Here is a 19,739-nt window from a genome sequence, read left to right as displayed (position 1 = left end):
TTGCGCATGAAGTTTGCTGAATGAACCAGAATAATCTCAATGTGATATTGATAATGTTGCCGAATGAAAAATGCTATTAAATAACTTTTTGTTATGTTTGAAAATCCAATGTAAACATTTATTTTTTCACTTAATTTGCTTTCAGTTAAAACTTTCAATCCTTGGGTTTGAGGAAGAAAAACATTTATCTAAACTAATTGAACATTTTGTTCATTATTGAGTCTTTTTTCCCTCATTTTCCCCATTCTCTTTGCTTCCACTTGTTGTCCTTTAATTGAATAATAAACTTGCTCAAAAAGATTATTTACATTTTTCTTCGTTCGTTCGTTTCTTTTCTCTCTCTCTCTGAGAAATGATGATGATAATGAGAATGTTGAACGGATGAAAAATGATTGATATTGAGCTTGTAAGGGAATAAAGGATTGAAAGTCAGACAGACAAGTTTTTTGCTTCTCTTTTATTCCTTCTATTATTGGGAGTAAAGTCTGGGAGTGAAAATCGATATTATTGATTATTCATGGTTCTTTGGACTTTTTTTAAACACAAATTTCTCAATCGAGTTTTACTCAACAAAATTGTTCTTTTCTCATTTTCTCTTCCTCTCTCATTCCCTTTCATTCATCATTAGGGAACTTGAAATATTATTTAATATAACCTGTTAACTTGTGTTCACTTTGTTCATTTTTTGCTCTCTTTTCCCTTCACTTTCATTCAAACCTTTAATCTATCAAAAATGGCAATTAAATGTTTCTAACTGATTCATTGAAACTATCGCTTAGTCAACTATTTTGTCTTTTCCATTCTCATCCTCAAGGGCATTGGCATAATACGAAGTATTATCACTGAGCTTCACATTTGCAATCTATTCATTCAATGAAGAGTTCGTTTTAATGGCCATTTGCATTTACCAGAGTCATAATAAAATGCGGTCAAAAAGAATCTCATAGACATTGATGTTTTAAACATTTCGATTCTTTATTTAAGTGAAAAATAAATAAATATTTAACTATTTAGATGCTAATAAAGTGATTATTCAACTCAGCATTATTGTGCTTTGCCTTATTTCGTATCTGGAAGTCAACCATGTTCAAGCTGTATTCTTAATTTTTCATTTGAAAATATGAGTGAACACATTTAAGACAAAAAAGTCTTCAGTGTCTTAGACAACACAGCTTTTGTAAATTATAAAACTGTTGAAATGACTATTCAGATTGAGTTTATGGTAAGGTTCACCATTCAACCCTGAATAAAATTCAGATTTAAAGTGAAAGCCGAACTTGAGATTTGCAAGTTTTACTAGAAATTAGTTTCTTAGTGATCTTCATGCTGCTTCTTTTTTCTTACAGAGCAATGTGCGAAATTAGGTTAATTGATCGGAAAATAGTCTTTCTTCACAATCCCTTCAAGCTATTGCTATCGAAGATCGAATTTCCTATTTAATCTAACAAATATTTTACAGTAAATCAAGAACAACCAACTTCCCCAAATATATAAACAATGAAAAGTCCTTAGCAAGTTGATTGCTTGTTTATAAGAAATAACTTGCGAATATTTCTGCTGTTTTTTCGCATCATTTGCCTTTGCTTGTTGATAAATTATGATCAAAATATCAGCGAGCGATCCAAAAATCGGTTCTAATTGCTTGCGAAGAAGCAAAATGAACAATAATTGAATAAACGATTGATCAAAAACAGATGCAAAGCAAATAAATTGAATTCAAGCGCAATATGGCAGAATAAACAGCAATTGAAACATTTTTATGGTTAGACAATTTAATAGGAAAAAAGAGTTGAAAGCAATTTAAATTGCATGTTTACTCACATTTAGTTTTAGTCATTTGAGTGTCAAACTCTCGGATTGACTTCAATGTTTCATTTTGCGTTTTCATTTCACTTGTTTTCTTGTGATTTTTTGACTCGTTATTAATTTCACTAATGAATAGCGAGAAAAGCTTTATTCATCCCTTTCATTTAGTTTCAATAAATCAACAACATTAGCATTGTAAACCTCAAACCATCTCAACTGAACCCAAATCGGTGTTTAACATTTTAGCTTAATTTTCTCGCTCAGATGATTATGTTAATAACTGTTAGCCAAGTAATACCTGTAATTATTTCAATTTTCATTTTCACAATGAATCACAGCCATTAATGTTTAATGTTGTTTAACTTTGCTTCCAAATAATTGAATCCAATAGTAATAAATGAAGCCAATTACAAATTGTTTTCTGTTTACTCCATCACTTGTAATATCAGCAATTATTGCTGTTAGTGAAACAAAATCCAAGAACAAAATTGTTTCTCAAATGAATCAATTGGCACAACTTGAAGCTGCAATAAACCAAAACTTGTATCGACTAAAAGGATCCATGAAACAAACAAAAAGAATCTCAATAAAACTAAATGAAAGAAGCAGAAAATTCTGTAAATAAAGTTTTAAAATGGCGATTGAAATGTAAAGAAAGATTAAAATGATCAGAGAACTGAAAGGAAGTTTAAAGTTAATCAGATTAGAAGAGAGTAAAAATCAATTTCACTCAATCCTAACAGACTTAACTGAAATGTTGATCAGTTTTCATGAAAAAATACAAACAAATTCTTGTTTTAATTTGTTGAAAGAGGAAAAGAAAATGTTTATAAAGTTTGTCTTCATCTTTATAATACATTTAAATGTCTAATTAACTTCAATTCCTGGCAGAATGGTGGAAACTTGGAGCTCCCTTGAGAAGTGAATTCAGTCCAAAGAGTTGTGTGTTTTTTATCAACTGAAAACATTGAGATGAATAAAAGGTCTCATGAATATAAGGTAAATTGATGAACTAATGAACATGATTGTATTGGGAAGGGTAAAGATGGAAGAAACAGGGAAGAAGAAGAGTTGGCAAGATTGCATGTAACGAAGTAACTGATTAAAAGAGTCAACTAAGATTTGCAATTGTTTAATTCAACAAACGCAAAAGTCTTGTAACCTCAAAGGAAATGTTGATGTAATAAAGTTGCGTTTTAAACTTTACTTGTTCAACAATTTTCAATCTGTTTTCTGGTAAAGACATTTCTCTTTGAAACATCTTTTGCAAATAATAATTCTTAACATTTGAAATAAACTTTTCTTTCGTTTCTTCTCCTTCAAATTAAATGACAATAAAATTTACAAAATGAAAAAGGTAAAGAACAAGAGAAAAGCGAAAAAATAAAAAAGTTTAGATCTTGTTGTTCCATTGACATTGCTTTGTAAGTTCAACTTTGATTCCAATGTTTACCTAGAAATTGCTGAAAGTCAAAAGCAAAGCTCGATTGTTCGATCAACATTCACTTTGACCTGTGATTGAAGTCTGTAGCTGAGAATGAAAGATCATTATAATGAATATATTCAAATATTCCAAGAGATTAAACTGTCTTCTCTTGACACCTTTATTTGCATGATAATCATTCTGATTTCATTTTCTTTTCACATCAGCATTTCATGTTTCAATCAAAGGGTCATCTTTAGACTTTATATTTGAGTTTGGCCATTTGATTGACAACGATGAATTTACCATTAACTTGGAGAATCTTGGATTTTCAGAATTTGTTTGAGTTTTCTTTCAATTCTTTATTGAATCAATTTCGAAGCATTTATTATTTTCATTTGTTCAAGAGTTGAAGATTAAAGTTGAGGAAAGTTTCATGTTGTTTTTAGAAAACAATTTTTCTCTTTTTGTTTCATTCCATATTTGTGATGAAAAGTTTTTCCAATATAACCTGAAGCATTGGATGATACAAAGTAATGAAGAAGAAAGTTGCTTTTGCAAAATGAAAATTTTCTTTGCCATTTACTAGATTGATTCTTAACCGTTATGACATGAAGAAGTGCTTTAGTAAAGAAACGACGAGTTTGGGAAAGAAAAGTGTTAACGAAAAATGAGAAAATGTAATAACTTTGAGTGAAAAGTTATTCAACTTTTATCGATTGATTCAGTTTGTACTATCAAATTGATATTTACTTTTAGTTTACAATCATTTGACAGCCAATTGTCACTTGGAATGATCAACCTGTTGAAATTGGCAGCAACAAAATCGATAATCAATTGAGTTTAAATTTCTTTCGATTCTGTTCATTTCGTTTTTCTTTTCCCTCAAAATCATCAAACAATCAACTAGAAATGTAAACGTTTGCTCAACACGACTTTCCATCAACATGATTAAACAGCTTTAACCATATTAATCATGCAAAAAGAGAACAGAAAAAAGATCAAAATCTTTCACCCAATTTTTCACTCTTCTTCACGGAATAAATTAACTCTCACCAATCAACCATGAAAGACTTAGATTTATGCAAATTAATCGAAATGAGTAAAGACGAGGAAATTGATGCATTCAAAGGCTTCCAACTGAACTCGTTAAAATTCAATAAACTGACGTTCAATTTTCAAGTTGAATGATTTTCTAATTTTCATTCATTTCGTCTTGGATTATCGTTGATATTTTGATCAACATTTTCAACTTTTCTTCTCTTCTCTTTACAACCTTTTAAAGTGAAAAATGTTGCTAGTTAAGGTTCTGAACGTGACGAAGAGAAGGAAAAGTTTCAGGGAATTTATCATTACTTAATCATTTACAGAGTTGATTAAAAGTTTTATTAGTTATAATTAGGAAAGTTCAAATTTATTATTAATGAATGTTGGTGAAGTAAAAGGTGTAAACATTGTAACTATTTCGGGAATATTGTAATTCGTTGGAACTTTTTGTTGCTCAGAAAATGAATAAAAGTGGATTCATTTATCAATGAGAGAAAAAATTTGTTAACATTTTCTTCGTTTTCCTTGTGATTCACTTTTTGCAAGCTGAGATAATCTAACAAATGATATCTTTTCAGACTCATTTTCATCATCATCTTTCCACCGATAATCCAATGCTCTAAGTACATGGATAATAATGATATTATTGAATCTACCTTTGCTTTTTATTCCATTTATCCTCATTTTTGTCTCAAAGAGAATCAGAATCAAGGAGAAGATGAAAAAAATGTTATTAACGTTCAATACTTATGACGACTTAATTTAAAGCTTTACAGTAAATCTTATTTTGTCTGAATTCATTTTTTCCTTTCTTCTTCTCCTTTTCAAGAGTTATTATATCATCACTTTGCCTCTGTGCCTTTACACCAACTCGAATCAACTTTGCATTTCTCTTTCATCAAAAACTTGTTTCTTTCAAGTATTTTTCCCCTCATCATTCAGTTGTTGAAACATGAAAAACAAAAAACAAACAATATTAAACAGTTTTGTGAAAACTTGAAAAAAAAGACTTGAATAAAGGGAGTGAGGAATATTTGATTTGCTATTCAGCAAAGTGCAGTTTTACACTTCACTGCAAAATTAAACTCAAAAAATCCTTTCAAGTACTTTACTGATAATTGAAAGTTCATCCTGAATACTCTCAATTTTAATTGAAATATTATTTTTAATAAGATCAGTGAATATCAATAGTTAATACAAATCTGAACAAACTGTGAGCTCAACATGAAAATGGCTTGAGTTAGACTGAAGTATTGAGTTCGACAGGACTTCACTCCCGTATCGATATTGCATTCTAAAAATTGCAACTGTTAACTGAGTTCAATGACGACTGGGAGTTCATCTGGGAAGTGAATAGTAAATAAACTAATTTGAGTTTGTATAAAGTTATCAGTTAAACTTTGATCTGTTAAAAAGTTCAAGTCTTAATATTGTCTGTTTACTTTATCTGTTAGTTGATTACTTATTCTGTTTTCTAATATAATGTAGATATTCATTGTATCTCATGATAAACTAAAGAATTTTCTCTCTCTTCACAATCATTCCCTGTTATCATTCTTATTTAATCTTTTTTTCCTTCTCTTGCCACTCTTGTTCATTTCCAAGTTCAATTACAAGTTCAATTATTTCCTGATCTTTTACCATCTTTACTTTATTCAACATTCTTGAGTATTGTTCTCATCAATATAATTATCCTGCTTATTCCACTCTCTTTTTCCTTCTATCTTTCATCATCTCCAAGGTGTATGAAATGAATAATAGTGATTAACATGGAAAGATATTCAAGATGAGGAATGTTACTGCGACTCATTACAACAGTTTCCATTCCTATCATCTGCAAGTTGTAAGCAACTGATAATACTGATGATACTTTTAGCATTGACTCAACATGTTTCAAGATTCAGAGTTTACTGACTTTTCCGAGCAACAATGATACAGAATTATTTATGATCTATCTAACAATAATAATCAATTATTCAGTCAATTTCCAAATTCTTTTTTCTCCAGCAACACTTGGTTTAATAATAGATATTACAACTCAAAGTGATGCTTCAAACTTGGCCTTCCCTTCCCTCCCTTCAGACTAATTTAATATGTATAACAGTTGGAATAAAGAAAGTGAAAGCAAAATGAAGTTTGATGGTTAAGAGCAAGATGAATATGAAGATGGAGAGTGAAAACAAAAACAAAAAGTAACATTACCATTGTGTGTTTGAACAAGAATCATGAGAAGTGAATAGAGAAGGGAAAAGATTGAACAAAAGCTTAATAAAAGTGAATATACTTTTGATTGTATTTCACTGGGAAACGTAATTGCCTTCAATGCTCTATTCATGTTTCTTACATGTTTTCATCATCTTTTCTGCCTTTTAATAGTAAATTCATTTCTTCGTTTTTTTCTTCCTTTTTTGTACAAATCTCGATTTTTCCTTTTCCATCTTTTCAAACCTTTCAATGGTTTTACTTCAATATTTGCCGTTTATGCTTCAACCTTCAACTATTATATAATTTCAATTTAAAGTTTATTGAATGTTAATTAGTTTAACGAGTCAAGTGAAAAGCCTTTTGTTTTCATGAAAACTAAATTGGCTAATCAATCATGCTCGTTCAACTTGTAAAATTGCTAGTCACTAAATTCATCATGATTATCCGAACACTTGATAACAAAGAACATCACATTCAATTACAATTTGATTGAGAGAGTTGTTTTTTCTTCACTATTCCATTTTTAAATTGCATTTTGAAAATAATTTGTCACCTCGAGATGTGTTTTGTTTTCCCGTAAATTAATTAATTAATTAACAAAACATGGGAATTTGTAATGTTAACAAGTGACTGGAATCGTAATTAGCAGCAACTTTTTTGCACCACTTTACTCTCGTTATGCATTTGCCAGTTGAATGTCACATTTTATGATGAATCAAATCGGCAAATTGTCTGTTCAACAATAATTAGATTTGTTAAAAGAGTAAAACAAGATTTACAAAAGTTTAAGGCAAAATGATGGATCGAATACAACTTTCCGTTAATTAGGGAACCAAAAAGACTCTGCAAATCTGTATCAATGTTCAAATGTTTATGAATGCTTAAGTTTATTGCATGTTATACCGAAGTTTGTTTCTTTAAACTACAGAAATCTTGTAGAGAAAGAAAAATGATGTAAACAAGTCACGCTAATTGATCTTAATTAGCTTTGAGACCAACATGAATGCGATTCAGTTCAAGCAAATGTATCTTAAAGATTTATCGTCAAGATGGAAATCTTATGTAGAATAGCAAGGAATCTGAAAATGTTTCTCGAGTTATTCAATGTCACAAGATAATGTCTCTGCATTTTAAAAGCTCGTCTTGCAAAATGCGTTTTCTTGTGAAGTTAAAACGATACAGCTTCTGACTTGGATCATTGTTTTGCTTCGATGCAAATTGCAAGCGAATCAAAGCTTACTCCAGGTTAAAATTTATTAAAGCAAAGCCTTGTTCTTTGACGATTACAGGCAGCATTTGTCGATTAAACGATGAAATCTAGACTCGAGCAAACCAGATTTTGTAGCTTTCATTTTCATAGCATTTCGATACAACTGAAGTTTCATTGCTTTAAATCCTAACAAATGACTTGTTCCGTAGCTTTTGCAAGTATGAATATAAATGAATCTCATTTTGTCTCGTCAATTTGACACGAAACTGAAGTGTGCAAAAGGTCAGCTTTAGGGTGTATCCGGTCAGTGAAATTTTAACCAAGATTAACCAAGATTCTTGGTTAATCTTGGTTAAAAAAATTGTCTAACATCTGATCAAAATTAACCCAGATTAGCTTTAATGCCATCTATTGATTTTAAAAATTAATTTTTTAATTAGATTGAAATATCGTCAGCTGATTTGATTCAATTTTTTAATAATTCAATGCGCATGATAATCAAATTAACCAAATTAATACCGGACACTTTATTTTCTTATCTTATCTTTTTCTTAACAACTTTAGTCTTTTAACCAAGATTAACCAAGATTAACCAAGATTAACCAACATTTTTTTCATTGACCGGATACACCCTTAGTTTGAGTTGTAAAAAGTGTCACCTCATAACTAAACATGGTAATGATCAACATCATTATCTTAATGATGGTCCAGTTTTGGAGACAAAAGGAAAGTATGGAATTGAAAATTCATGTCATGAGGAAAGGCGAAAAGTGTCAAGCATTTTAAGATGAACCAAATTTCAATAGACGACAAAATAAAGAGCAAAAAAGGCAAAACTGAATGAATCTGAAAACTGTAAACTTATTCGAGATTCAAGCAGACAGCAAGTTTAGTCTATTCATTTGGGAATCAACATCAACTTGGATATATTCAATGTGCTTCGTTGATCCATAAACAGCGAAAAGAAACTTCAACTTGCCATTTAGCTTTATTGACAGTCAAACATGTTTCATGAGCAAATCAAACGAAGAAACTGATCAAAAAGTGAACACACAAATAAAATGTCAATAAAGCTGGACAAATGTTGAAGAAATGGTTAAAAGCCAGTGAGAAGTTGCAGAGACTATTAAAGATTTTGATGAGTTGAGAAAATGAATTTCACTTGTGCAAGAAACTGATGACCCAAATGTCCCAAAATGGACCTTTTTTCGACTTCATTTTCTCTTATTCGACCAACTACTTGTCATATCTGATGAGCAAGTTTCGTTTCATTTTTTCGCTGATTTCAAATCATTCTTGGTACATTCATTCACTTGCGAACTGTCACTTTTGTGTTGCCAAATTTACGGATAACTGAATTCCAATGTTGAGCCCATCATTCCATTTTCAACTTTTCTTCTTTTCTCTCTTTAATGTTTCACTTTCAGCTTAGCTTCATCTTTCATCTTCAAGGGATTTAACTGAATTTACGTCAATCTGTCAAGAAGCTTAGGTAATCGGTTGATGAACAAGTTACTTGGAGCAAAAGAAAAGGAGTAAATTGAGAAATTGATAAAATTATCATTCTCTCATCTTCTCTAATCTTTTCTGCCTTCATTTCAATCTTATTCATGTTTTCCGGATGAAAATTCTGCAATTCAACCTTTCCATGTAAACAGAACATTTCAATAAACTTGTTGATAGGCTTCACTTTCGTTGATATTTCAGGAAAATCCAAGTTGCCTTCAAAGGTTTACCTTGTTAGGTTTTCACCATTGTTTTGCTTGTTTTAGTTTCATTCACTTTAATAAGCTGAGACAAAAAGGGATTTTATTCACAAGTCATTGAAAGAAAATCAATAAAAAATGAAAAAATCAGGAAAGAAGATGAAATGGAAGGAATGAAAGTGTAATGATAAAAGAGGTTTTGTTATACATTATGTATAACTATTAATACAATATGATAAAAAGGCTTTTAAAATGATAAAAATTTGTGATTATTAAACTAGACGTGAAACAATGAAGAGTTGAACAAGAATGGGAAATAGAAAAGTAGAGAAAAGGAAAAGATTGGAGAAAATTAAATAGCACAGAATGATATTTAAACATGATAATGTTGAAGTAACATGAAATATTTTATTAGCATGTCACAAATGATTTATTATTATCATCATCTTCTCATTACAAATATTATTTCAAGTTAATGATCCTGCCTTTTGCGTTATTCAAGTTATCAGTTATCTCATTTGTCGTATCAAATTAAAATCAGATTTCTATTAATTTAAAGTTGTCCATAAAAACTCCCAGAATCCAGTTTCAAGCCAATTTCCAGGTTACATCTTTACGATGGAAAAACTGATAACTCCGATAGCATCGCCTTTTAAAAGTTCAATAAGCTGATGATAACTCATGAAAAGCTCAATAGAAAATGAATTGATGGTCAGAATTCCCAAGTATATTCATCGAAACTGAATACAAGTTTCCTCCTGATGCGTCCAACAGTCGATAAAATTGAGATTGCTATTATAACGAAATCACAATTTGCTGAAATAGACTTTTGTGTGCGAATTTGTTTTCTTTGCAAAGCCAATTTGCGAATAGGCAAAGGTGCAGAGCCGATTCTTCCAAAGAATAGAAATGAATGTCGAGATTCGTTCTAAACTCCACTTTTCGTTTGAAAGCTTTCAGTAATAAAATGTTGACATTTGCAAAGAAAATGTTTGTTTTAACAAAACTACGATTTGATACGAATGAAATTTTCTTTTGAAATGTTTATTGTTTTGCAGAACGCAAAAAGAAGAGGCAAAGAAGTGTTCTAAAGTTAAATGCCGTTGCGATTCTTAGATGTAAGCAGCAAATTTGATGTTGTATTTTATATTTTTAGAGTTCTTTTAAAGCTTAAACTTTCGAGTTTCGGTTTTTGAGTTGAAAGCTTTGTTTTTTGCTTTTCTTCTGTCATTGAACTGTTTTAAAGCCACCATGAGATGTTTTTTTGCAGTTTTGTTCTTCTCTTTGTTGAGTTGATCTGCCATGAACAGATGATGATACTGAAGAGCGTTCAACAAGAAAAGAGAAGAACTGACAGTTGACCATTCTGATAATGAAAATGTTGACCAGTAAAGCATTTTTAGTTTACCAAGATTACCTGCTATGAGTTGAGCTACTGGTAATGGCTTAATTTAATGTCTAAATAACTTTCTCTGTTCAGTTTCTTTTTCGTGTGCATTTATTGGGAAGCTAAAGCTCTCAACAAGTTCATATGACCGCTGAGAGATAATCATATGAACAGTAAAAGTTTGTTCAGTTAAATGTTGTTAATCTATTGGAAACAACAATCAATCAATTTCAATTGAGCTAATCCATCAAAACACAACAAGAGCAACAAAATTAAATCAAACAAAAGAAAGAAGACGAAAAACGAAACAAAATTCAACAGGAAAGGTAAATGATGAGAGAGAAAAAAAATGAAGGCGAAAAAAACTCATTTCATGTCCATGAAAATTGATGACCTCATTTATGAAATGATATTGTATTACACAATGTTTACCAACAATTAACTCGAAATCATTTTCAATAACAAGTAATTGCCGTCATTTACAGAACTATAACTTTCAGTGTCTCCTTTCGATTCAAAGAATAATCTCTCCAATCAATCAGAATCATTATCCAACCGAAAGTGTTCATCAAATCTTTCTGTTCTTTTCATTCTCAGCACAAACTGAGCATCATTCATTAGCAATATCATTCCATCCCACCTTAAAACTATTCAAAAAATATCTTTCTCGATCGACTTCCATTCACTTTAAAATCATTGAACGATTTAAACCTTAAAATGAATTCCAATTCTGTTAATGATCAACTTTTGGTTGCATCAAGAATGAATAACTAAAATGTTTCGAAATTATTTTTAAGAAACCATAAAATCTAAAATTGCAAAAAAGTTCCAACATGAAATTCTCAATCAATCTCAACTTTCAGAATTGCATTTTCATATTTGATTGATTCAAAAAGAATGTTTCAAAAGCGAAATCAAAACTCATAAAAAACTTCACTTCTTTTTTTCGATTCTCGATTTCATGTAAGAACGAAAAGCTGCAATTATTTTGTTTTGTTTGTTGAATGTAAACAATTTTATTGACACTTAAACTTTACATGAAATTAATAAAAATTGAGCGACAAAAAGTGAACTTTAAATGTTACAATATTTATGTTGATGTAAAAAAATTATTTCATCAAGTTTAACGATGAAATGGAGCGAGTTAAAAAAAAGAGTTAAAAATCAAAAGGTTTTAAAGCTGCTGCTCTTTGTCAAGATGAATTCAATGCGTTTCTCACAATAATAAAGGGTTAAGATGAAAAGAATGCAAAATTTGGCCTTTTTTATTCAAATTTTTACTCTGTTTCACCATCTTTTTTTGCTACTTTGTTCACCCTTTTCTTTCCCTCTCTTTTCATACTCGTTGAGCATAAACATAATTTACTCCAACAACAATATCAACTCCCAGACTATCACTTTATCAATATTATTATCAACCATTTAACTCGATAAACAGATGATGAAAAAAAGTGTTGTTCACCAAACAGTCTCAGATCAATATTAGCATTTCATGTGAAGGAGAAGAAGAAAAAAATGAAACTTTCGTGACTGTTGTTCCAATGGGCAGGTAAACGTTGAATAAATTTAATTGACAGCGAAAATAATCTCAATGAGTTTTCAAAGCAAAAAACTTGAAGAGAAAACAAAATGTGCGAAAAAGATTTTCGTCAAATTTACATTTCGACAATCAATACATGAATCGTCATTAAACAAGACAATTCATTGAACACGAAATTGAAAGAAAACATTTGTTAGTAAAAAGCAATTTATTTCATTACAAAAAAGAATCAATCATTAAACTCGATATCACTCATTTCACTCCCAGTTAAACAACGAAAATGGCCAAGAATAAAGTTCTTGTGATTAAATTTTAACCTCTTTTCTTTTCCATCAACAGGTTGCCAGTATTGTTGGACGAGCTGAACTTTTATCTGCGCTCTTCAGTCTCTCAGGTTTACTTTATTACTGTTCTTACAATGGTAATAATCATGATAATAATGGGGATAATAACACCAATAATGATAATAAAAATAATAATCCAGGTAAATGGATAACTTTTTTTTCTCTTTTCCTTTTGCACATCATTTTCACAATATTTACTTTAAACATTAACAAACCAACGAAGGTTCATCATGATATTACATTATTATTAGCATTATGATTATTATTAATAACAGTAATGGTGGTTGTACTTTATGAAAACAATGGACATTAAACCTGATGATAATGATAATGGCTGTTGATTGGTGATTATTTTGCTTTTGTTGGGAAAAGTGATAAAAAAGTTTGCTCGCTTTTAGTCAATGTTGGTTAACATTTTTTTTGTCTTCACTGGGAAGCAAACCTTTTTTTATTGCAATTTGATGTTATCGTTATGAATTTATTTCATATTATAAAATAATTTTACTCGTTATTAGGCCATTAAATTGTTGCGGATAAACAATGATATCGATGAAATATTACATCAATTGGGAATTGCGGTTTATTTGGTTACTTTTTTGTCTTTTCATTTCTTTTTATTTTCCTCTTTGCAAACAATAAATGTTGTACATTATTGGCGCTATTCATAACTAAATGAGCAATTGAAACGTTTCATGTTATATGAATGTTTCAATTTGAGTTTGCGATTTGTCATTCGATTCATCGACAGATTGAAATAATTTTCCAGCATTTATTGTTTCTGGTTATCTTTTAAAGGAAAGGTAAAAGATATTAAGAAATCATTTGGAAAGTCATCAAGAAACGTTCAAAGTTCAACAAGAATTTCAGTTTTTCCGGCATTTGCAGAACGTCTAATTAAGAACGAATGATTTTGAAAAAACTTTGTCCAGAAGATTAAAAGTTGATCTAGCCCAAGTCTAGAAAAAGGTTTTTGGCGATTTCGATCTTCTTTCGCTTTAGCATCTATTCGTTTGCAACCTGAAAAACTGAAACTTTTTCTCTTAGAAATTCTATGAGCTACCATCTTGATTATTATGACTATTATATCGACTTTTATTAGGATTCTCTTGAACTTCTCCAGTCAAGTCTAAAACGATTCTCTAGTTTCAAGACTTTTGAACCGATTTTAGAGTTTAGATCATTTCTAAAATGTAATTTTCTCTCAGTATTGACCAATCATCTTTTCTAATGTTGAACCTAAATTGACTTGGAACATTATTTACTGACCAACCTTTTCCAGGTAACATGGAATCATTTACATGATGGAGAAGCTTTTTTTTCGAATTCATTTAAATTTCCAAGTGAAACCTTTTTACTGCCTTTCCAGTTTTTCCTCCCATATTGGATAGAGATAAGACAAGATAAAAAAAAGTCAATATAAAAGAATCCCTGGCATCTGAGTTTATTGGCGAATGAATATAATCAGTTTGATGGTAATGTTTAGTTGAATAATGGGAACTTTCGAACACAGAATTCTCATGATTGAATGCACAAAAATTATCATAAACTTCTTTTTTTCTCTTCTTATTTACTCTTTTTTTCACTTGTTTCCCTGATTCTCGATTCCTCATTATCATCCTCATCATCAACAATAACAACATGATCAACAAGAGCAGCAACAACAGCAACATTAAATAAATATTTATCAAGTTGATGAAGTTTGATAGTTATTCCGAAAGTTGAGTTTCTATTCTCAGGCAAAGTGAAAGATAACCATGTAAAATAAGGCTTTAAATTATGACCTTAATAAAGCATTTTTAATAACTTGTTCAAGTTCAATGTTGCAGAAGGAAAAGGTTCAACTTTTGTTTTGCCGAGTAAAGTTGAACAATTGAACAGTTGAGAGCAACATTAACTCGAACCATTTACTTTGACTAAATGTCCACAACATTTTTGTGGTTAAACTGTTACCATTCAATAAGCATTTTAATGTTCAGTTAAAGAAGAAGATAACTTGGGTAAAATTTTTCCTTCTTTTCATCTTCTTCTTGAAAAATCATTTTCTCATCTTGAAACATCATTTCTAATTTGTGACTCTTTCCATTTCGCCAGTTACAACTTCTGTTCATGTTACTTTTATACTCATAAATAGTGGCGAAAAGTTCACATCTTTGATGAGGAAAAGAAAAATGATTCAAAGACTATTTTATCAAAAGATGGAGAGAAATAAGATGATCAGGAAGATGAAGAAAGAGAAGAAAGGTCTTGACTTTAGAATGCTTTTTATTGCTGGGAGTGAAAGTGGAATAGAAGGGAAAACTTGATGCCAAGAAGAAGTAAGCCAAGTTTACTTTTGATCATTTATCATGGGCCAAATCAAGCATCAAACTCACATTGTCAGATTGGTGTAAATGACTTTCAGTGAATAATATTAGCTTAAGAATATTTTTTAACCATTATTAACCTTTATCTCTTTTCTTGGCAAACTTTATGTTGGATAAACAATTGTTGTTGCACCAAGATTTGTTTATCCATTTACTTAGCTAAGGTTAAGATGAAAAGCATGTTAAACTGTGTAGGGTTGAGGGTTGAAAGACAGAGTTCAATTGTTACAAGTTGAACCGTTTTTTTGTTTCATTGATCCAACATTGAAACTTGTTCAACTCTTCATCAATCAATCATTATTGGAAACTCAAAGACGGCAAAATTAGTTTATTACTGAATTGCTAAAAGGTTAAACAGCTTAACTTGTAATTAAAGGTTAATTAAATGCAAATGCACGATAAGTTTGATGAAACCAGTTGATCAAATGTTGTATCGAGTATGAAAGGTTAATAGCCGAGAAACAGAAGGAAAGCATTTCAGATAATTCTTATGATAATGTTATTATAATAATAATCTAATAAAGAATCTGTAAGAGAAATATTGACTTTAAAGATGGAAAGTATTTAGTTCTGCATGGAGTTCTCATGATTCTTTAAATAACACTGCTATTAAAATGTGTAGAAAAGCGAAACATTTCAGAATAGATTTGAGCGGACATTCAAAAAACTGAAAGTTTGCGAACCTTTACGGAGCTTGATTTGTATTCGCAAAGCTTTTTCGAGCTAATGTGAAGAAGTTTAGAAAAAAACAAAAGATAGTTTATTTTCTATGTTGGCGAACTAATACAGTGTGTTATGAACAATGACCATATTGACCGGGTAAGTGGTGTATGTCAGCAGACCTTGCATTCCTCTAGTGATTGCAATTGCAAGATGCTTTATCTATCACTCAGCGCATACTTCTGGATGAACCCCTAACAGTGAAAATGAAAGGGAAGAAATTGAAAATGAAGAAGAGGAAGTGCCTGGATCCTCGCGGCAAGCGGCTCATCCTCCAAATGTAAACTATGATATTGAGAAAATTATTGATTGCGGATATCTGAATGACTCTCTGGACTTCAGGTATAAAGCAAGATGTGCAAGAACACTGGTTTATCTGTCCAAGATAGAATGGTCCTGTGTCTGAAACTCGGTCGATCGATTGGAATGAGCTAGTCCATCAAGAAAATCCTGAACATTTGCTGCTCAATTCAGTTTTTGTGTAAAGCTGATTTGCTAGTTTCCAAATCTGAACAATGTCAGAACATGCATTGAAATTCTGTACAGTTTTAATTGCATTTGATTATTATGAACTGTGTTGTTGACCAGTGAATGTTATATGAGAAACTGTTTGGATTGCACAGGTTTATGTAAATGGAAGAAATCAGAATACTTTAGCACCGAAAGTCATAAAAATCTTCTGTTTATCAGCCTAACCTCATCGTTACGATATCCAAGAACATTGATTATTCAAAAGGAATTAGTGGCAACAATCTAACATTCATTGCTGGATCAAAAAAGAGCAGAAAGAATGTAGAAAGGAAATAATTTCACCCAACTCTCTCCGAACCGAAAATCTGTTCACATTAAGATTGCACGCTAGTCTAAACTGACTTCAAATTTGTTAATTAAAACCAACTGTGACTTTGCCATTATCTCTATCGACTCGAGTAAAAAAGACTTTCTTAACTGTTATCATGGAAGCACCAGAAACGATGAAAGAATATCTGATTGTAACATTCAGCAGAGCGTCAGATAATAAAATAATCATTTGAAGAAAACTGCTCATGAAATTGTATCTAAACTCAATGATATTGTCGAAATCATTAATTCCAAAGTAAATCAATGAACTTTCTCATTGAGAGTAAAAAAACAATAAAAATGATAAATGCATTTTTACTTTTTCCCGGTGCAAAAAGAAACTTTATTCAGTTCATTTTTTCTTCTCTTTGACTTTACCAGAGAACCTTTAATGAATAGTTGATCAGTACAATTTCATGGTTCAATCAGTTTCACCATTTGGTAACCTTGAAATGAAGTGCAATCAGAAACAGATTTACAGAGGAAAAGCATGGCAAAACTGGAAATTACATGAATAAAAGAATCCAAAATTGCAGTCAATAATTGAAGTTGTTTAATCAAATAATCTGTCAACATTTCCAATTCAATTTTCATTTCCCTTTATTTATTGAATTTACTTGAATCAATGTTCATTATCCAATCGAAAACAATGACAAATTAAATGTCAAAAGATTCCTAATGAATATATTCAATAATCTTACATAAGAAGGAAAAGAAAATGAAATAATGTAAAGGTATTTTCAGGTGAACCTTCTTGATCAACTTGCAATCCAAAAGCATCAACAAGATAACATTGAGATAATGTGATGAAGAGGAAGAAAAATTTCAATCCATTTAATAGAAAGAATCGGATTTTTCCTTCTTCATCTTTTTTCCATCTTTTATTTCATTCGTAAGTGAATTCCGTTCAACGAAAAATGTTGCTTATTTAGATTTTTATTCTTATAATAACATTCTTTCATTCATTCTTCAAGAGAAAATATTTTTCTGTGTCAACTTTTTTCTTTTTCATCCTTTCCCTGTTTCAGTCTTTTTCTTGCCTTCAATTATTCCTAAGTTCAATGCAATTGAAGGGATTGTTGTTGTTTACGTTGAACAAAATGTGCATCAATGAGATACAAGAATTGAAGACAAAAAAAACAAGAGACAAAAAGATAAACCAGAAAAAAGCTATTCAAGCTTGACATGATATCATTCAAGGAAACTTTATCTTGTCTCAATCAATCTAATCAAACTGCAATTTGAAATTCATATTTTGTCTCTTATTGGATTTGATATTTTGCTCCTCTCTCAAGTTGAGGCAAAAAAAATGTTACTTTTTTTCCTTCTCTTCCTTTTCCTTTATAATCAATTTAATGTTTTCATACAACATTTTTGTTTCATTGTTGTTGCTGTATTACGTTTTATGTTGCTGTTTAGTCAACATTTTCAAATCACTTTTCTGTGTTGTTCCATTTTATTTCCAAGCCAATTCAGCTCTTTTTCACCATGAACAGAGTGTTTATCAACTGTGCAACTTGTCGTTTACGATTTCAGGAAAAATCGTTTTGTTCCATTCAAAGATTGAATGCTAATTGTCTGGTCAAAGCCAATGGAGCTTGAAAATTATCAAACATTTGTTTATGCGGACAAAAGGTTGGTTTTGGGCTCTTGGGTTTTCATTCATTTTAAAGGTTCCAAGTTGGTCAGCAAGGAATTGACGTCAGAATCTATTCAATGTGGTTTGTCCAACAGTTTCTCAATCTGAATCTTTCTTTTTCTATTTCACTAACATTTCCTCAACAGTCTGTCAAGTGTGAATTTCATAGTTGAAGTCTAGTAACATACTTCAGAATCAGACTTGAAAATCAACTGAAATCTCAATTAGAAGAGCCTTAGTCTAAAGGTCAGCCAAGGTCATCCAAGATATTCTGTTCATAAAACTCATGAGTTAGACAATTCATGTAAACACTTCTCAGATGAGCAGATGTTGACTGTGATTTTGAATGTTAAACTTTCAATATTTGAATGAAAAACGAAAAACATTCAATGAGTGTGAGATATCAGAATAAAGGTAAAAATTGATTTTCATAAACAAAACTTAATGATCATTTGAAGCAATAAAATTTCAATTTTCAGTCCGTAATCGACATTGGATTCAATTTGGAAATGAAGTTTTTTCAATTAAAATAATTAACTTTTCCATTACCAGTGTTTTGCCGTCTCAAACTTGAAGTTAATCTGATTAATTAACTGGTCTTAATGATAGAGCATGGAATATGAAAACATATTCATTTAATTATACTTACATTTTGTTTCATTTAATTTGTGCGCAAAATGAAACAAATAAATTGTCATTTCGAATCAAAAAGAAAATTAATTTCAACTTGAAATTCAATGAAAATGATGTTCAAAGGAGAAAACAAGAAAATTGAAGAAACTTTTCTCAAAACTAAACATAATTTTGTCATTAACTGAAAATTAACTCGTAATTGTTGCTATTTTTTTGCTTTTCTCAACAGATAAATGCATTTTAATTGTATTCTTATTAACGTTTTTGGGAACCTTTTGTAAAGAACAAGCTTCAACAACTTTAATTGTTTGCATTTTTCACCAAATTTTATTCAAATTTAATCTACGAACAAAGGTTTGAACATTTTTCTGTTGGCAACATTTTCTTTTCTCCAAATTCAAAGTAAACTAATCAACTTAATCTCTTTTCAAATTTAGATGATTAACTGTACAAAACGATGGATTTATCGTTTCAAGTGTTACATCGATTCACAGTTAACTTCACCAAAACAAGTTTCTCATTGTAAATTATCTACTCACAAGATGGTTCCTGGTCAACTTAAAAGTGCCTCAACTTTTTACAAAAATATATTTTACCTTTCAATCGGATTCGTCACAATAAGTTGCCTTCGATTCGCCATTATGAACAATAAACTTCCTTCCTTCAACAGGTAAAAATTTTCAAAATTAATCTTCTTTCAACCTTCGACATCGTAAAAGGTCAAAATTATCTAAATTTTACAGTTAAATCTTTACTCTTTCTAAACAAATTTTGCAACAAAAATTCATTCCAACTCAAATGATAACTTCGAAGTTAGTTTTGCAAAGATCAACCTTCGACACTCTAGTGTCGAAAAGAATCTGCAAGAAAATCTGA

At 30.4% G+C, this 19,739-nt stretch overlaps 1 protein-coding gene across 2 annotated transcripts in view; it reads left to right on the top strand.

The window, feature by feature from the left end:
* LOC107371413 (protein O-mannosyl-transferase TMTC3) overlaps positions 1-19,739 on the top strand; it is a 72,879-nt gene that overhangs the window by 24,882 nt on the left and 28,258 nt on the right. The window contains exons 4-6 of one of the 2 annotated variants that reach the window (XM_025162859.2): positions 12,664-12,808; positions 19,093-19,217; positions 19,301-19,533. In XM_025162859.2, the coding sequence (XP_025018627.2) occupies positions 12,664-12,808; positions 19,093-19,217; positions 19,301-19,533 (503 nt within the window). Of the gene's footprint in view, positions 1-12,663; positions 12,809-17,949; positions 18,313-19,092; positions 19,218-19,300; positions 19,534-19,739 lie in introns of those variants that run through there. The other variant, XM_025162860.2, reaches the window with a different exon arrangement.

This window comes from Tetranychus urticae, chromosome 2 (assembly GCF_039701765.1).
Source record: "Tetranychus urticae isolate SD_2017Ah chromosome 2, NJAU_TeUrti_SD_1.0, whole genome shotgun sequence".
NCBI classification, from domain to species: domain Eukaryota; kingdom Metazoa; phylum Arthropoda; class Arachnida; order Trombidiformes; family Tetranychidae; genus Tetranychus; species Tetranychus urticae.
The sequence above is the reverse complement of the archived record's forward strand: the minus strand, read 5'-3'. Positions and strand labels throughout refer to the sequence as shown.